General features: G+C 39.8%; 2 protein-coding genes across 2 annotated transcripts in view; both read left to right on the top strand.

Annotated features, from left to right (window-relative positions):
* The first annotated feature begins 18 nt into the window (after positions 1-18).
* On the top strand, positions 19-8,989 carry si:ch73-40i7.5 (amyloid-beta A4 precursor protein-binding family A member 3). The gene is made up of 11 exons (XM_041935168.1): positions 19-279; positions 1,688-2,705; positions 3,269-3,296; positions 3,394-3,539; positions 3,804-3,890; positions 5,188-5,376; positions 6,152-6,331; positions 6,738-6,950; positions 7,432-7,551; positions 7,650-7,790; positions 7,914-8,989. Exons 2-11 carry the CDS (start codon positions 1,701-1,703, stop codon positions 7,983-7,985), a joined length of 2,181 nt encoding a protein of 726 aa, XP_041791102.1. The 5' UTR covers positions 19-279; positions 1,688-1,700; the 3' UTR covers positions 7,986-8,989.
* A 260-nt stretch (positions 8,990-9,249) lies between these two features.
* The window catches only part of abca7 (ATP-binding cassette, sub-family A (ABC1), member 7), a 33,198-nt gene continuing 29,881 nt past the window's right edge, over positions 9,250-12,566 (top strand). Inside the window, exons 1-4 of the mRNA XM_041935170.1 lie at positions 9,250-9,307; positions 10,750-10,848; positions 10,993-11,086; positions 11,757-11,898. Of these exons, the coding sequence (XP_041791104.1) occupies positions 10,783-10,848; positions 10,993-11,086; positions 11,757-11,898 (302 nt within the window). The 5' untranslated portion in view covers positions 9,250-9,307; positions 10,750-10,782. The remainder of the gene's footprint in view (positions 9,308-10,749; positions 10,849-10,992; positions 11,087-11,756; positions 11,899-12,566) is intronic.

Below are 12,566 nucleotides of genomic sequence, written 5' to 3'. Positions count from 1 at the left end.
CTGAACGCAGCACAGCTACCGAGTCAGCGAATAAGTGAAAGCTGTCTAGACGACAACAAAACAGAATTGACAGTAAAACTCTGTTTTATACCGCGACTTTTTTAACCTTGGATTATGTGAAATTATTGTATGTAGCGGCGCTGCTGTTCTTAGTATGACGAATAAAACAAAGCCGAGGCTTTGGAAAAGACTCAAATCCCAGACCACGTCAATTTATCCGTCCTGGCAGCCAGAGGAGTACCTGGCCACAAAGAAACCCAGAAAGACCTAAAACATCAGGTGAGAGCTACTTTTTCCCGTCTTAAAACACAGTGTTTTCACATAGAAATGACATGTTAATGAGTTCCTTTTGAGATGCTGTGGTTTGTAATTAGCTAACTAGTTAGCATTGAGCTATTTTATCAGCTAACCTGTTAGCTATACTGAGCCGAAACGTTATTTGACTCGTAGTGAAAAAGTTGTAACGTTACTTGAGATTCTGTGGTTTTCCATGAACACTTTGTCCATTTAAAGTTTTGCTGTTCAAGGCACGTAACATAATAAAGTCACATATACGACCTCTTTCTAAGTAACGGACGAGTCTTTTCACCGTTACCGCTATCGTTACATCCACTAACTCATTACAAGCAGTGCCTGTCTGTATAATGTATCCTTTGTATTTCATTCTCGGGATTTTTATTCTCTGAAATACATATCACTGCCAGTGGTGTGACCGAGTATCACCAGTTTCAAACAGTTTGTTTGTAAAATATTGCGTTGCCTTGTGGATCATTTTATTTACCGAATTTACCAGAAGACTTGTCTCATTTATAAAATTATTTCTCAATCTTGTTCGAAGAGAGTACTATATTTACCAATTAACAATACTTCCTAAAACTGCGGATTTGTAAATGAAGTCTGGTATGTTCTAATCTTAACAACGGGGGAACAGAATTCCCAAGCCGCCTTGTTCCCCAGGCAATTGATTTAATGCTATATCAACATATGCAGTATGTACTGGCAACTGGATCACTGATCTCTGAGGGTCTATTTTGCACATATGCATGTTGTCCATGTACTTTGAGCTTTAGGCTGCCTATTCTATCTTGATGGTCATGGGGTAATGAGGACAAGGGGCTGTGTGATTGGACTTGAGATAATGCTGGTTCACAAGTCTAGCAGCATTAAAGAACTAAGAACTATGAGCCACTGCACACTGCATTTTGTCCACCTCCACATCCACCTGCACCTTCTACACTTAACTTAATATATACATTTTAGTATATTGGTACATTTCATTGGTATATTTTATCGTTTACTGTTTATATACATTTTAGTATATTTCAGCTGCTGTTGGTACAGTTCACTGGTATATTTTATTCTGTTGACACATTTCACTGGTATATTTTATTGTTTATTGTTTAGTATATTTTTATTGTCTTAGTATATTTTCATTTCTGGTATATTTTTGATTGCATTTATGAATATTTTTATTGCATGTTGGTTTATTTTATTCTAGTATCTTAATTTTATTTTAGAATCTTTCTTATCTTTCTTATCTTGTTTCTAACATGGGGGTTGCAATGCACATTTCTTTGACATGTCATGCTCAATGCTCAATTACTTTTTTTGACAATGCTATTCACGTAGTCAGACGCCTAGTGAGCCCAATTCTTAAATGAATGTAATGTCACGTTTCCTCTGACAGGCATTTTTTCATTATGGACTCAGACGTCTGCCCTGCTGATCAGTCAGCCTCTGCACCCTCAGACTCCTTGTCTTCTACCACCCTTCCTGTTGATGGAACCTCTGGGGTTGAGGTCGCTGGACAGACTGTGGCATGTCTCCCACATTCAGAGGCAGGGGATCTGGAAACCTACAACCTGATCGAGCCTCCTCCATTAGACTGGAGGTCTGACTCCTCAAGTGAGGCGGGCTCAGCAGAAGACCTGGACGACCCCAGCTTCCCTCCCTCTGTTGAAAATCTGGACAAGGCCAGTCCAGGTGAGGTATTACTACCTTTGAATATGAATGCCACCTTGGCTTCACTTGACAAGAACCATCAGGAGCTTGTGGGAAATGTTGCAGAGCCAGTCCAGGATATTGAAGTGGGATTGGAAGAAGAAGATGAAGGAGTGAGGGTTGAGGACTTAGAGGGTGCTAAAGAATACCAGGAAGAGGTAACCATATGTGACATGGAGAGTAGAGTCATTGAAGGGGAGGTTGATGTAGCTAATAGAAGATCAGATGATGAAGACCATAGCCGCATCCACAGCCTGCTCAGCCAACTCCAGCTGATGGGGGAAGAGCCTCATCCCAGCCATCAGACACCACCTCACCCTGCCCAGCATCAGTACTCTAGCCTGTCTGAGCTGGAAGCGTGCACTCCCTCCCTAATAACAGACGACAGCACTGAAACAACCGGGCTGCTGTTCTCTGAAAGCCACCAGAGAGACCTGCTAGGGCTGCTGCAGTTCACAGAGATCAGCTCGACACCCCATCCCACCTGTCTGCCCCACAGAGGAGAGGTGGATGCTGTAGTGTCAGTTTCCTACAGCCAGGAGGATGCTCAAAGGTTCTGGGGTCATTACGGGAATGGTCAGCAGCAGCGGCACAGAGGCGACTCTCTTGCCTCCCTGCCTGATGAGGAGTATCCTGAGCCAGTGTGGATGAAGCTGGGCGAGGAGCCTCCAGAAGAAAGAGAGGCTGCTGCAGAGAGCGAGCAGGTGGGTTGAAATATAATCATCTTAAAGGAGGATGAATTGTGAATTAGTTGATTTATTAATTTTATTTTCCACAGAAAGTCATGTTTCAAACTACTTAGTGTGATACATTTGGGTGAAAAAGAGTTGTGTCAGCTTAAAGTAACTTACTTAACAAAGTAGTTAAATTGCATTTGTATCATCAGAGCTGTTGAAGTTTGAATCAGTAATCACATTTAATAGTCGTGTCATTTTTGTTCTGACTGAAACTAACAAATATTTTCAGCTGATTTATCTCTGAGTTGCTTTTTTGTTTAATCAATTAATCATTCTACAAAAGGTAAAAATTAGATTGAATTGAAATTAATGACAGGTGAAAAGTTACCAGAGCCCATTTTTTCGTCATCTTTTGCTTAGTCTGATAAGCACCCAAAATTAAACTTGGTCTTTTTAAATTGTTAAACAACTAAAAAGATCAGTTATGGCAATTGTCATCCTTTACATTTCTCCTGTTCAACTGACTTAGTATAGAACTTCTAATACAATTCAGTCCTGACAGTTCGTGTCTCTTTTTGCTATCATTGCAGAGTGCTGATCAGCCTTCATATAAAGACGGTGAGTCACTTCAGCACAGTTATGCTGAGTTTTTCTTTTCTGTGTGAGATTTTACAAAAAGTGAATTGTTTTAATCTTAATGTGTTTTACTCTTAAGTGCCTGGCCCGTGCGACCCTGAAGACCTGTTGGATGGAGTAGTATTTGGTGCCAAGTACCTTGGTTCCACTCAGCTCAAGTCAGAGAAGAACCCATCTACAAACGCCCGCATGGCCCAGGCTCAGGAAGCTGTGGACCGCATTAAGGTAAACTCAAACAAGAGATGCTCACAGCGGATCCCGTTTTAAACAGAAACAGGATGGTGCTGCACACCAGCCTGTAACATCAAGACTGTGCCCCACGTTGCTTGACAGTGCTTCTGTGTGCTATAGTTCTAATAATTTAGGATTTTTTTTATACTAAAAATGCCAGTTTGTTAATCCAGATTCTTCTATCATGACATGAGCTGGTTGAGATGTCGTCATCAAGATAGAATACACGTGATGTCAGTGTGGCCGTGTTTCTCTCAGGCTCCAGAGGGAGAGTCTCAGCCAATGACGGAGGTGGATCTGTTCATCTCAACCCAGCGAATCAAGGTGCTCACCGCTGACACACAGGTATGTTCTGTTAACTGCACAGAAAGTTGTGTGAATGTCTTTACCCCATAGTTATTTTCTATTCACCACATTTATATCTGACGTATCGTTTCTTTGTAGCACTTGAAGTTTTGCTCTCAAACCAAAAATGGTTTCAGTATTATTAGCAGTGTCACTATTAACACTTTACTATGGCTTGACTGAAGTGTTGGTGCTACCACAGGTTGTCTGGCTTTTGAGCCAACAAATGCTGATGATGGATATAAGTTGAATCTCAATGGTTTTCATGTTGTTGGGTGAATTTTAATTTGTAAAACACGATAATAGTGTAAATAGAAGTTAATACCTTCAATATCAAAAAAAATTATTAAACTTATCTCACTTCATCCAGAACAACATGGGAGTATTTCAACTGGGTGTGCTGTGAAGAAAGTAAGGAAGAAAGAAGTTTGAGTAGTTATCAAAAAGTTACTTTGTTAAAATACTAAAATGCTGTACTTCATGTACCATTGGTTGCTTATATGTGTATATGTTCATTCGTCCTGACTAAGCATTCCTACTTGCTTGTTTCTTTCATAAGCCCTCACAGTAAGAATCCTTTATATTGAAGTGGATGGTGATTTAATATGAGATCTCTGCAGTAATGTTGCAGTTATAGTGGACTCTACTTTCTTCCACTGTCTAGATGAATTGTCAGGAGAGTCAAAGTGGGTCGTGTGCTGTCAGCTCCCTCTTCGCATGGCTGCCTGCTCCTCATTGCATCATACTTATGGATATAAAAATGATCATTTTTCTGCTATTGTGATTTCAGTTAAGCAATTACAAATGATAATCTTGACAATTTCAGCCACATTGTTTTAATTTTACTCTTTGTATCTCATACTAGTTTCTAATTGACTTTTTCACCTAAAACTTGTATTCAAAGGCATGTGTGTTACTTCATGATTATCTTATCAAGCTGTTACACTAAAAGACTCATAATGGTTGCTCAACAACATTTTTAATACATGAAAGTTGTCTTCTGTGTTCCATTTTTTTCGAAATGTTTTTTCTCAACTGCCTTTACAATGCAGTGTCTTTAAAATTTCTCACTAGTGAGAGTTTTGGAAATGGTCTCTGCTTGCACATAGAGTAGCAGGCATTAAAAGCTTAGCTAACAAAAAGGAAAGAAATAAAGGTGGAGCGGGCTTCTTTTGGATTAGTAATGGATTGACTTGCAGAGACTTGAAATATGCTTGAGGATAGGTAGAGACCTGACCTTCCTGTCTTCTCTGTGCTTCTAATATTAATAACACCCTCATGTCTCGTTTCCATTCAGGAAGCCATGATGGATCACGCTCTGCAGATGATCTCTTACATTGCCGACATCGGCGACATTGTGGTCCTGATGGCACGAAGGAAACGCAAAGGGCAGGATGGTGACCCGGCCTCTAATTCTTCCTCTTCATCCTCCTCTGGGCCTCAGAACAAGTGCTTAATGATCTGCCATGTCTTCTCCTCTGATGATGTGAGTGAGTCGATTGACGATCTTATACTAGCACAGCATGGATTTTTTAATAAAATGTTTCACTTATTAAAACTTATATTTTGAACCCCAACCACTGTTGTTTCCTGCCCTGCCACTTCATAGTGGCCACAAATTCATTGTGTCATTTAATCCGTATTCTCAAGCTTTTGGCTGCAAAACCCACAAATGAGCTCACAGTTCAAGATATTATTAAAGGGTCTCTTGCTCCTCTCAATGTTGTATCTTTGAATAAATGTGCTGTTTTTTTGGTGGACAACAGTTTCAGCTTCAGCTTGGCCTGGTTTCCTTCCCCCAGACAGCCAGCGAGTTCTCCTGAATGTAAAAATGGTCTGGCTGTCGTCCCAGTTTCCCACTGTTGGCAAGTCAGAATAGGAAGAGGAAGAGTTTCTTTTTAGAAACCAATTAGCTGTGGGATACTGAAGGCCATGAGGCCACTTTGTCTACTGCTAGTTTTTCCCAACTTCACTCTTATTATGTGAAAAGTTTTACAATGGGTGGAGGCAAGTGAGCGAGTGAATTTAAATAATTGATGAAAAAGGAAAAAAAACAAGAGAAAAAGACTGATGTTTTAGTTTTAGAGTGTGACATGTTGTGAATGTAATGTTGTTGCAAATGAAAATGGAGGGTAAAAAGTGTTAGAGGAATATTTATTTTAACAGATTCCCTTACCATTCAGATGTAGGGTGACATAACTGTAAGAACAATTTGGAAACATGAGTCAGCTTTCTCTCCTCCACCCTGTATCTCCATCCAGGCTCAGACCATAGCCCAGGCCATCGGGCAGGCGTTTGGAGTGGCCTACCAGCAGTTTCTGCAGGCCAGCGGCATCAAGGTCAGCGACCTGAGGCCTGGCGAGTACAGTAACTACCTGGAAACTCAGGAGCTCTACAACGGAGACCTGGCCCACTTCTCTGACTCCCAGAACATCCGAGATGTAAGCAGAGTGATTGTGACTGCATATCTTAACACAGACTACAGCTCTTCTATAATCTTTGTTAGTTTTATTTTTAGTCGTTGGCAGCAGAGTGTGGCCATTAATACAAGTCATTAAGATTTCATTAAGGGTTGAGAACAAGGTGTAGTTGTTGAATGTAGATTTGAAATCATTTCATCATGATGTCTAACTCGTAATGTGTTCCCCAATGTCACATGGTGCTTTAACTCAACATTCCACATCATCTCATTCAGTGTTCCACATAGATCCTGTACTAGTCCCAAGACCAAAATGAATGGATGAGTTAGGACTCAGTTTATAGGTTCAAAGGCCTAAGTTAGAGTGAATACTATCTTTTCCATTCATTCAGAAGTGAAAAACATATGTGTGTGTGTCTGTGGTTCAGGTAATCATCACCAAGGCTCCTGGAGAGATCTTGGGTCTGGCGGTGGTGGAGTCAGGCTGGGGCTCCATCCTGCCCACAGTGGTGGTGGCCAACCTCCTTCACGGAGGTCCTGCTGAGCGCTCTGGAGAACTCAGCATCGGTGACCGCATCATGTCCGTCAACAGCACCAGCATGGTGGGTCTGCCTATCACCACCTGCCAGAACATCATCCGGGTAAGAAGGGAACATGGGGGGCAAACTTACAATCATAGTGATTTTAACAACTATTTAAAAAATAATAAGTTATTGTTATTATGCTGGAATGACAGAATTTCTTGATGGGGCTTCTCTTAAAACACCCATATTTAAAACTAAAACATGCCTTTTCACAGCAAATGTACTGTCCTTAGGATGCACTAGGTGGCACTGTATGTCCGTGCAGTGTGAGTGCACCAGCACACGCGTTGATTTGATAGTGGATTCAGACATGAATTGGGGTTTAAAGGGCCAACATCAGTATCCATACGCTTCTGTTAAGTATTTGGTGAAATCATGTTTCTAGTAACTAAAGTGGTTCTATTTAGCTGCAGTCAGACAGGAACATTCATGAAAACACCAATGAGGAAAACAAGAGCCAAGGCCACTGAACACTGACAACACATGAACATGAAGCTATAACTTTAATGTTCTAATTCACATTTTGTTTCTATCTCAGGACCTAAAGAGCCAAAAGTATGTGAAGCTCAGCATCGTCCACTGCCCGCCAGTCACTATGGCGATTATCAGGAGGCCGGAACCTAAGTTTCAGCTGGGCTTCAGTGTGGAGGACGGCATTGTGAGTTAACACAAGCTCTGCCTACTCACACTTTGTGGTGCTTTTCAGCTGTGGCTCACACATCTTTTTGTTCTGAAATGTAAAAATTCCTGTTGCAGATCTGCAGTCTGATGCGGGGCGGTATAGCAGAGAGAGGAGGTATTCGTGTTGGGCACCGCATCATTGAAATCAACGGGCAGAGTGTCGTCGCCACACCTCACGACAAGATCATCCAAATCCTGACCAATGCTATCGGGGAGGTAAGAAGGGATGGAATGCATGCACGCACAATTAGATTTTACTTTTTTCATAAATACAGTAGCACAGGATTGTAACATACTCTCACGGTTTAAATTTTGATTTCTCTCTCTCTGTCTGGGCAGATTCACTTGAAGACCATGCCAGCCTCAACATATCGACTCTTAACAGGACAAGAGCAGCCAATATTTCTTTAAAACAAAAATACTGCAGTGTTGAAGTGACATGAACTTTTGCCAAACTCAGAGAATATTATGCAATGATCATACAGCATATCATAAGCTGTTGGCACACCACTGAATACAACAAGCTAGTCTAGCTATATATTTTTAAGATGTAAAGTACATTGGAATATTGTCAAAGCATATTTTAAAGTGTCAGGGATAGATGGTAGCTCTCCATTTATATTTATCTGATATTTAACAGGCAGTAGCTGAGATGCAATAATTAATAAACTGAATATTTTTTGACTTCACTAACTTACATGGTGGTAAACGATGTTGAGTATACTGTCCTCTAGAGTTTTTGGTCTTCCAGCCTGGTGTGTTACAGTGTGCCTAAGCTGAACGTGCTTGCAGGGGAAAACCTTATTGAATCAGGACAAAGAGTCTCTTTATTTCATTGTGATGTACTTCCAGTCCCTCACGTACACATGCATATCAACAAGTGTCTGTCATACGCTTCAGAGAGAGCTATTTAGCCAGATGCTCTGGTTCATTCATACAGTGCTTCCCTGACTGTGCCTGACAAGAAGCAGATATCATGCACAAGTAAAGATAACTGCCTTAATTGATGAGAGGTGTATATTTTTAAGAATTTGCTTTTTTTGATGTTCATTAAAATTATCTGTAAGATATCTTCTTGATGTTATTTATTGACTGTCAGAGATCCATGAATTATATTCAGATGCAAAGTTGCTTTTGTACTGTAGGCTATGTATAAAGTTAAATATTTTTCAAAGCAAATTACATGCCTTTTTACATCTGAGTTAGAGCTACAGTATATTCAAAAATTGATCAGCTCTATAAATGTGTTGTCTTTGTCATTTTTGTTTTTGAAAAATACTAATATTGACAATGGCACAGTTCTTATATGAAAATTGATTTAATTCCACATTTAATGTCATTAATTAATATCTTTACTGCTGTTTTAATTCGTTACAAGTATATCGTGGAATAAAATGCTGCTTATGCTAATAAAGTAATCCATTTTACTGATGTGACTATTATTTTAAGATACACTTCTTACTTAAGATGTATGTAACACAGCTCTGTCAATGCCTGGCCAATCAACTATGTTCAGTTACCAAAACATAGTCAAAAGCCAATCAGATTCTTTACCGGTTTCTATGACTCACGCCCCTGGAATATAATTTTACCAATCAGCGTCGCTTGTGGGCGGGACTTTGTGCAGTTCACACCTGCTGTAACAGTGGGGAAATGGAGAGTCAATGACAAGCTACCGGCTGTTGATGTGTCCGATACGCTGCAAGAGATTTTATCACCTAAATTACAGAAAGGTAACCATTAACAACAGTTTAATACGTATTGCGAGCTCCTTACGTTGTATGTAATGTTTTTGAAGAGGTAATTTTAAACCGCGAACAGCATCTCTGTAACATGCTAGGAAAAGGAAGCTACAGTACATCCGAATGTAACTTAACGTTAGCTAAGAGTTCTCCTCTTTTCCTTCTTAGCTGTTAGCTAGTTAAATATTTTCGTTATGATATCTACCGGTTATGCACGCGTCAGTCTGTGGAGTAAATGAGTAATTGCAATGGCGCATAATAACATTTTGGTTAAATTATTACTTTAGATTTTGTTGAAGTAAGTTGCGTCCCAAATGAAAGAATTAAATACCTTTACATGGTTTAAGCTGTTCTTGGTAAATTGTAACTACGTGAACTTATTTTAGTGCATAGTAACCGTTAGTTTGCGCTCATAGGTTCATTTTATATTATGTAATGAGATATTTTAAGATCTACCGTTGCATTAGCTTGCTACATTAACTGACAGATATATTACATTTCAGTAAGGAGCTGTGTTTTCCAGCTGTATGCTTCCGTTGCACATGGTCGAAATAGAAAACATAGAAAAAAACAAGGTTAAAATGTCAAATATAATACAATGGCTACCAAACTTCTATCCTATGCATATACTGACATCTGCAAAGCTTTGAAATGTAAACAGATGAATGAAAAAAAAAAATTACTTTGAGCCTAACTGTTGCTTTGTAACCTCGCATAAATCATGAGCCAGACCTTCAGGTAATGTAAACAGCGCAAACATGAGGAGCAGACCATATTCTGGAGGCATTCACAGAGCAAAAGTAAATGTTTGAAGTCTCAGCATGAAACAGGTAAGCTGTTAGGATCAGGAGGATTTCAGGATGAAGCAGGGGATTGACTGTCTTGAGCAGATCACAGCAGGCACACAAGACAACCTTTCCTCACAATATAAATAAAAAGAGATTGTTGAATCTATCAAATGCAGGATTTTTAACTTCCATCAGCACTTTTCTGTCTAAGATGAGAGCATGAAACAAAGTTAAAATAAAATACATTTTCTGCTGAGGATTGAGCTCAACTACCCTCAGCCACAGTTGTGTCCTCTGCGGGAGAAAGGTCAGGAACTGTTTGTCACTACAGTCCTTGCTCATGATTGTTTATTCATAGTCTACATCAGAGGTCACATCACCATATTTTAAATAACAGTACATAAAGAGTCTGTGATATGTTTTAAAAACAAGAACAGCAGCTCTTTGTACTAGATTTACTTTTGAGCATTTTGCCTTTATTTGTGAGGTGGCTCTTTGTGAGAGGCAGGGAGCAGCGAGACAGAGGGAAATGATGAAATGTGATAAATGTCCCTAGCTGTCACTAAAGTGGGGTCATGGCAGCCACATGGCTTGCATCCCCAACTTGACAAATTGCGTTTTCTCATCACATTTTGTGTTTTCCAGCTTTGCATCATGGCCAGGTAGCTGTTGCGAGTGATGGGGTTTTTCAGGCAGCTCGTCCTCCTGCTGTGGAAGAACGTCACATACCGCAAGAGGAACAAGGTGGCCAATTTTTCACTTCACAGAAAGGAGTATAATAGTTTGTTAATTCTGCATGGAAAAATCTGATATAAGACACAGCTTGGACATTAAATGGGCAAATGATTCAATGCACAGTAACAGCTCTCACGTTCTCCTTTTACGCAGATCCAACTGATCATTGAGCTCCTCTGGCCGCTCTTCCTCTTCGTCATCCTCATCTCTGTTCGTCATTCACACCCTCCTTACAAACAGAGCCAATGTGAGTGATGTTATGTAATGTGATGTTTTCAGACACACACACTCTTACGAGGTCTGAACAATGGCTTTGGGCCACCAGCTAAAGAGGATCAGCTCACTGAGAGTGATCCTTGTGCCACACGCACATTTGTTTTTCTAACCTGCTGTGTTCTTAACCTTCTTTGAGAAGCATTTCTTTAGCACAAGGTACATAACATGACATGGTAATATAAAAAAACACAATACACAAGGCCAGTTGGTCAGTGCCATGCATGGTATGTTCTATATAAAGTTACAGCTTGGTAACAATCTTGTAAATTTTATCAGTATCAGTATCATTACAGTATCAATTGTGGAAAGAAAATGACAAGCAGAATATATATATACATTTCTGACACGAGAGCATGCTTCTTCTTTCCTGTTTTTGTCCTCTTTAGATCAGTCTTGCATCACATCAGGTTGAAGATAATACATATACTAATATGAATGAATATAATTTTATGTCAGTTGTACAAAAAAACAGGTTTTGATTAAATTATAGCCACTTGGGTTATGCTAGGATGATTGTTCAGTCTGCTGTGTGTTGATTGTATTTCAGGTCACTACTACAGTGATTTCATTGTTTCGTGTCTTGGGCTAATCTCCTGTTACTGAACTGTTTGTGTTTTGTTTTTCCTTTCCACTGCTTGTAGGTCACTTTCCAAACAAAGCCTTACCATCAGCAGGCACCTTGCCCTGGATTCAGGGCATTATCTGCAACATCAACAACCCCTGCTTCCACAGCCCGACACCAGGGGAGACAACAGGCCAAGTTGGCAACTTTGACAACTCCATGTAGGTAGACTGGAGGTAAAAACATGGGCAGCTTCTGGAGTAGTGGAGCTTGCCAGAGATTTGCTGCTTATACAACCCTGGTTCCAAAAAAAGTTGGGACCCTGTTTAAAATGTAGCTAAAAACTGCAATCATTTGCAAATGCAATCATTTGCTAACAAACTGTGTTTACTGACAGTTTTTCCCCCTTTCATACCCAACCATGATCCTATCACCTGTTACCAATCAACCTGTTTGCCTGTGGAATGTTCCAAACAGTTTCTGGAGCGTACCACAACTTTCCCAGTCTTTTGTTGCTCCTGTCCCAACTTATCTGAAACATGTTGCTGCATCAAATTCAGAATAAAAACTAAAATCAATGAAGTTGATGAGGTAAAACATTAAATATATTGTCTTTATATTCTCAATTGAGTATATGTCAGAAAGGATTAGCAAATGATCACATTCTGTGTCATTTATGTTTTACACAGCATCCCAAATTTTTTGGAAATGGGTTTGTACAATTCATGTTTTTGATTAAAATTTCAGCCTGATGTAATTTACTTTGAATTCTGTTTATTGGATCAAAAAGCTGTAGACGAGACTGCAATGCTGCTAGATACATTTTACAGTAGATTTGTAGTAAGAGGTGCCGATGCAATTAAAGCATGAGTGTGTAGGATTTCGGGGA

This window comes from Chelmon rostratus, chromosome 4 (genome assembly GCF_017976325.1).
Source record: "Chelmon rostratus isolate fCheRos1 chromosome 4, fCheRos1.pri, whole genome shotgun sequence".
Classification (NCBI taxonomy): Eukaryota; Metazoa; Chordata; class Actinopteri; order Chaetodontiformes; family Chaetodontidae; genus Chelmon; species Chelmon rostratus.
The sequence above is the reverse complement of the archived record's forward strand: the minus strand, read 5'-3'. Positions and strand labels throughout refer to the sequence as shown.

Excerpts from the sequence above, each read along its gene's own strand:
- si:ch73-40i7.5 (XM_041935168.1), top strand. The coding sequence starts at position 1,701 with ATGGACTCAGACGTCTGCCCTGCTGATCAGTCAGCCTCTGCACCCTCA. Across the intron at positions 3,540-3,803 it reads AAGCTGTGGACCGCATTAAG|GCTCCAGAGGGAGAGTCTCA; the intron begins GTAAACTCAAAC and ends TGTTTCTCTCAG. Across the intron at positions 7,791-7,913 it reads TGACCAATGCTATCGGGGAG|ATTCACTTGAAGACCATGCC; the intron begins GTAAGAAGGGAT and ends CTGTCTGGGCAG.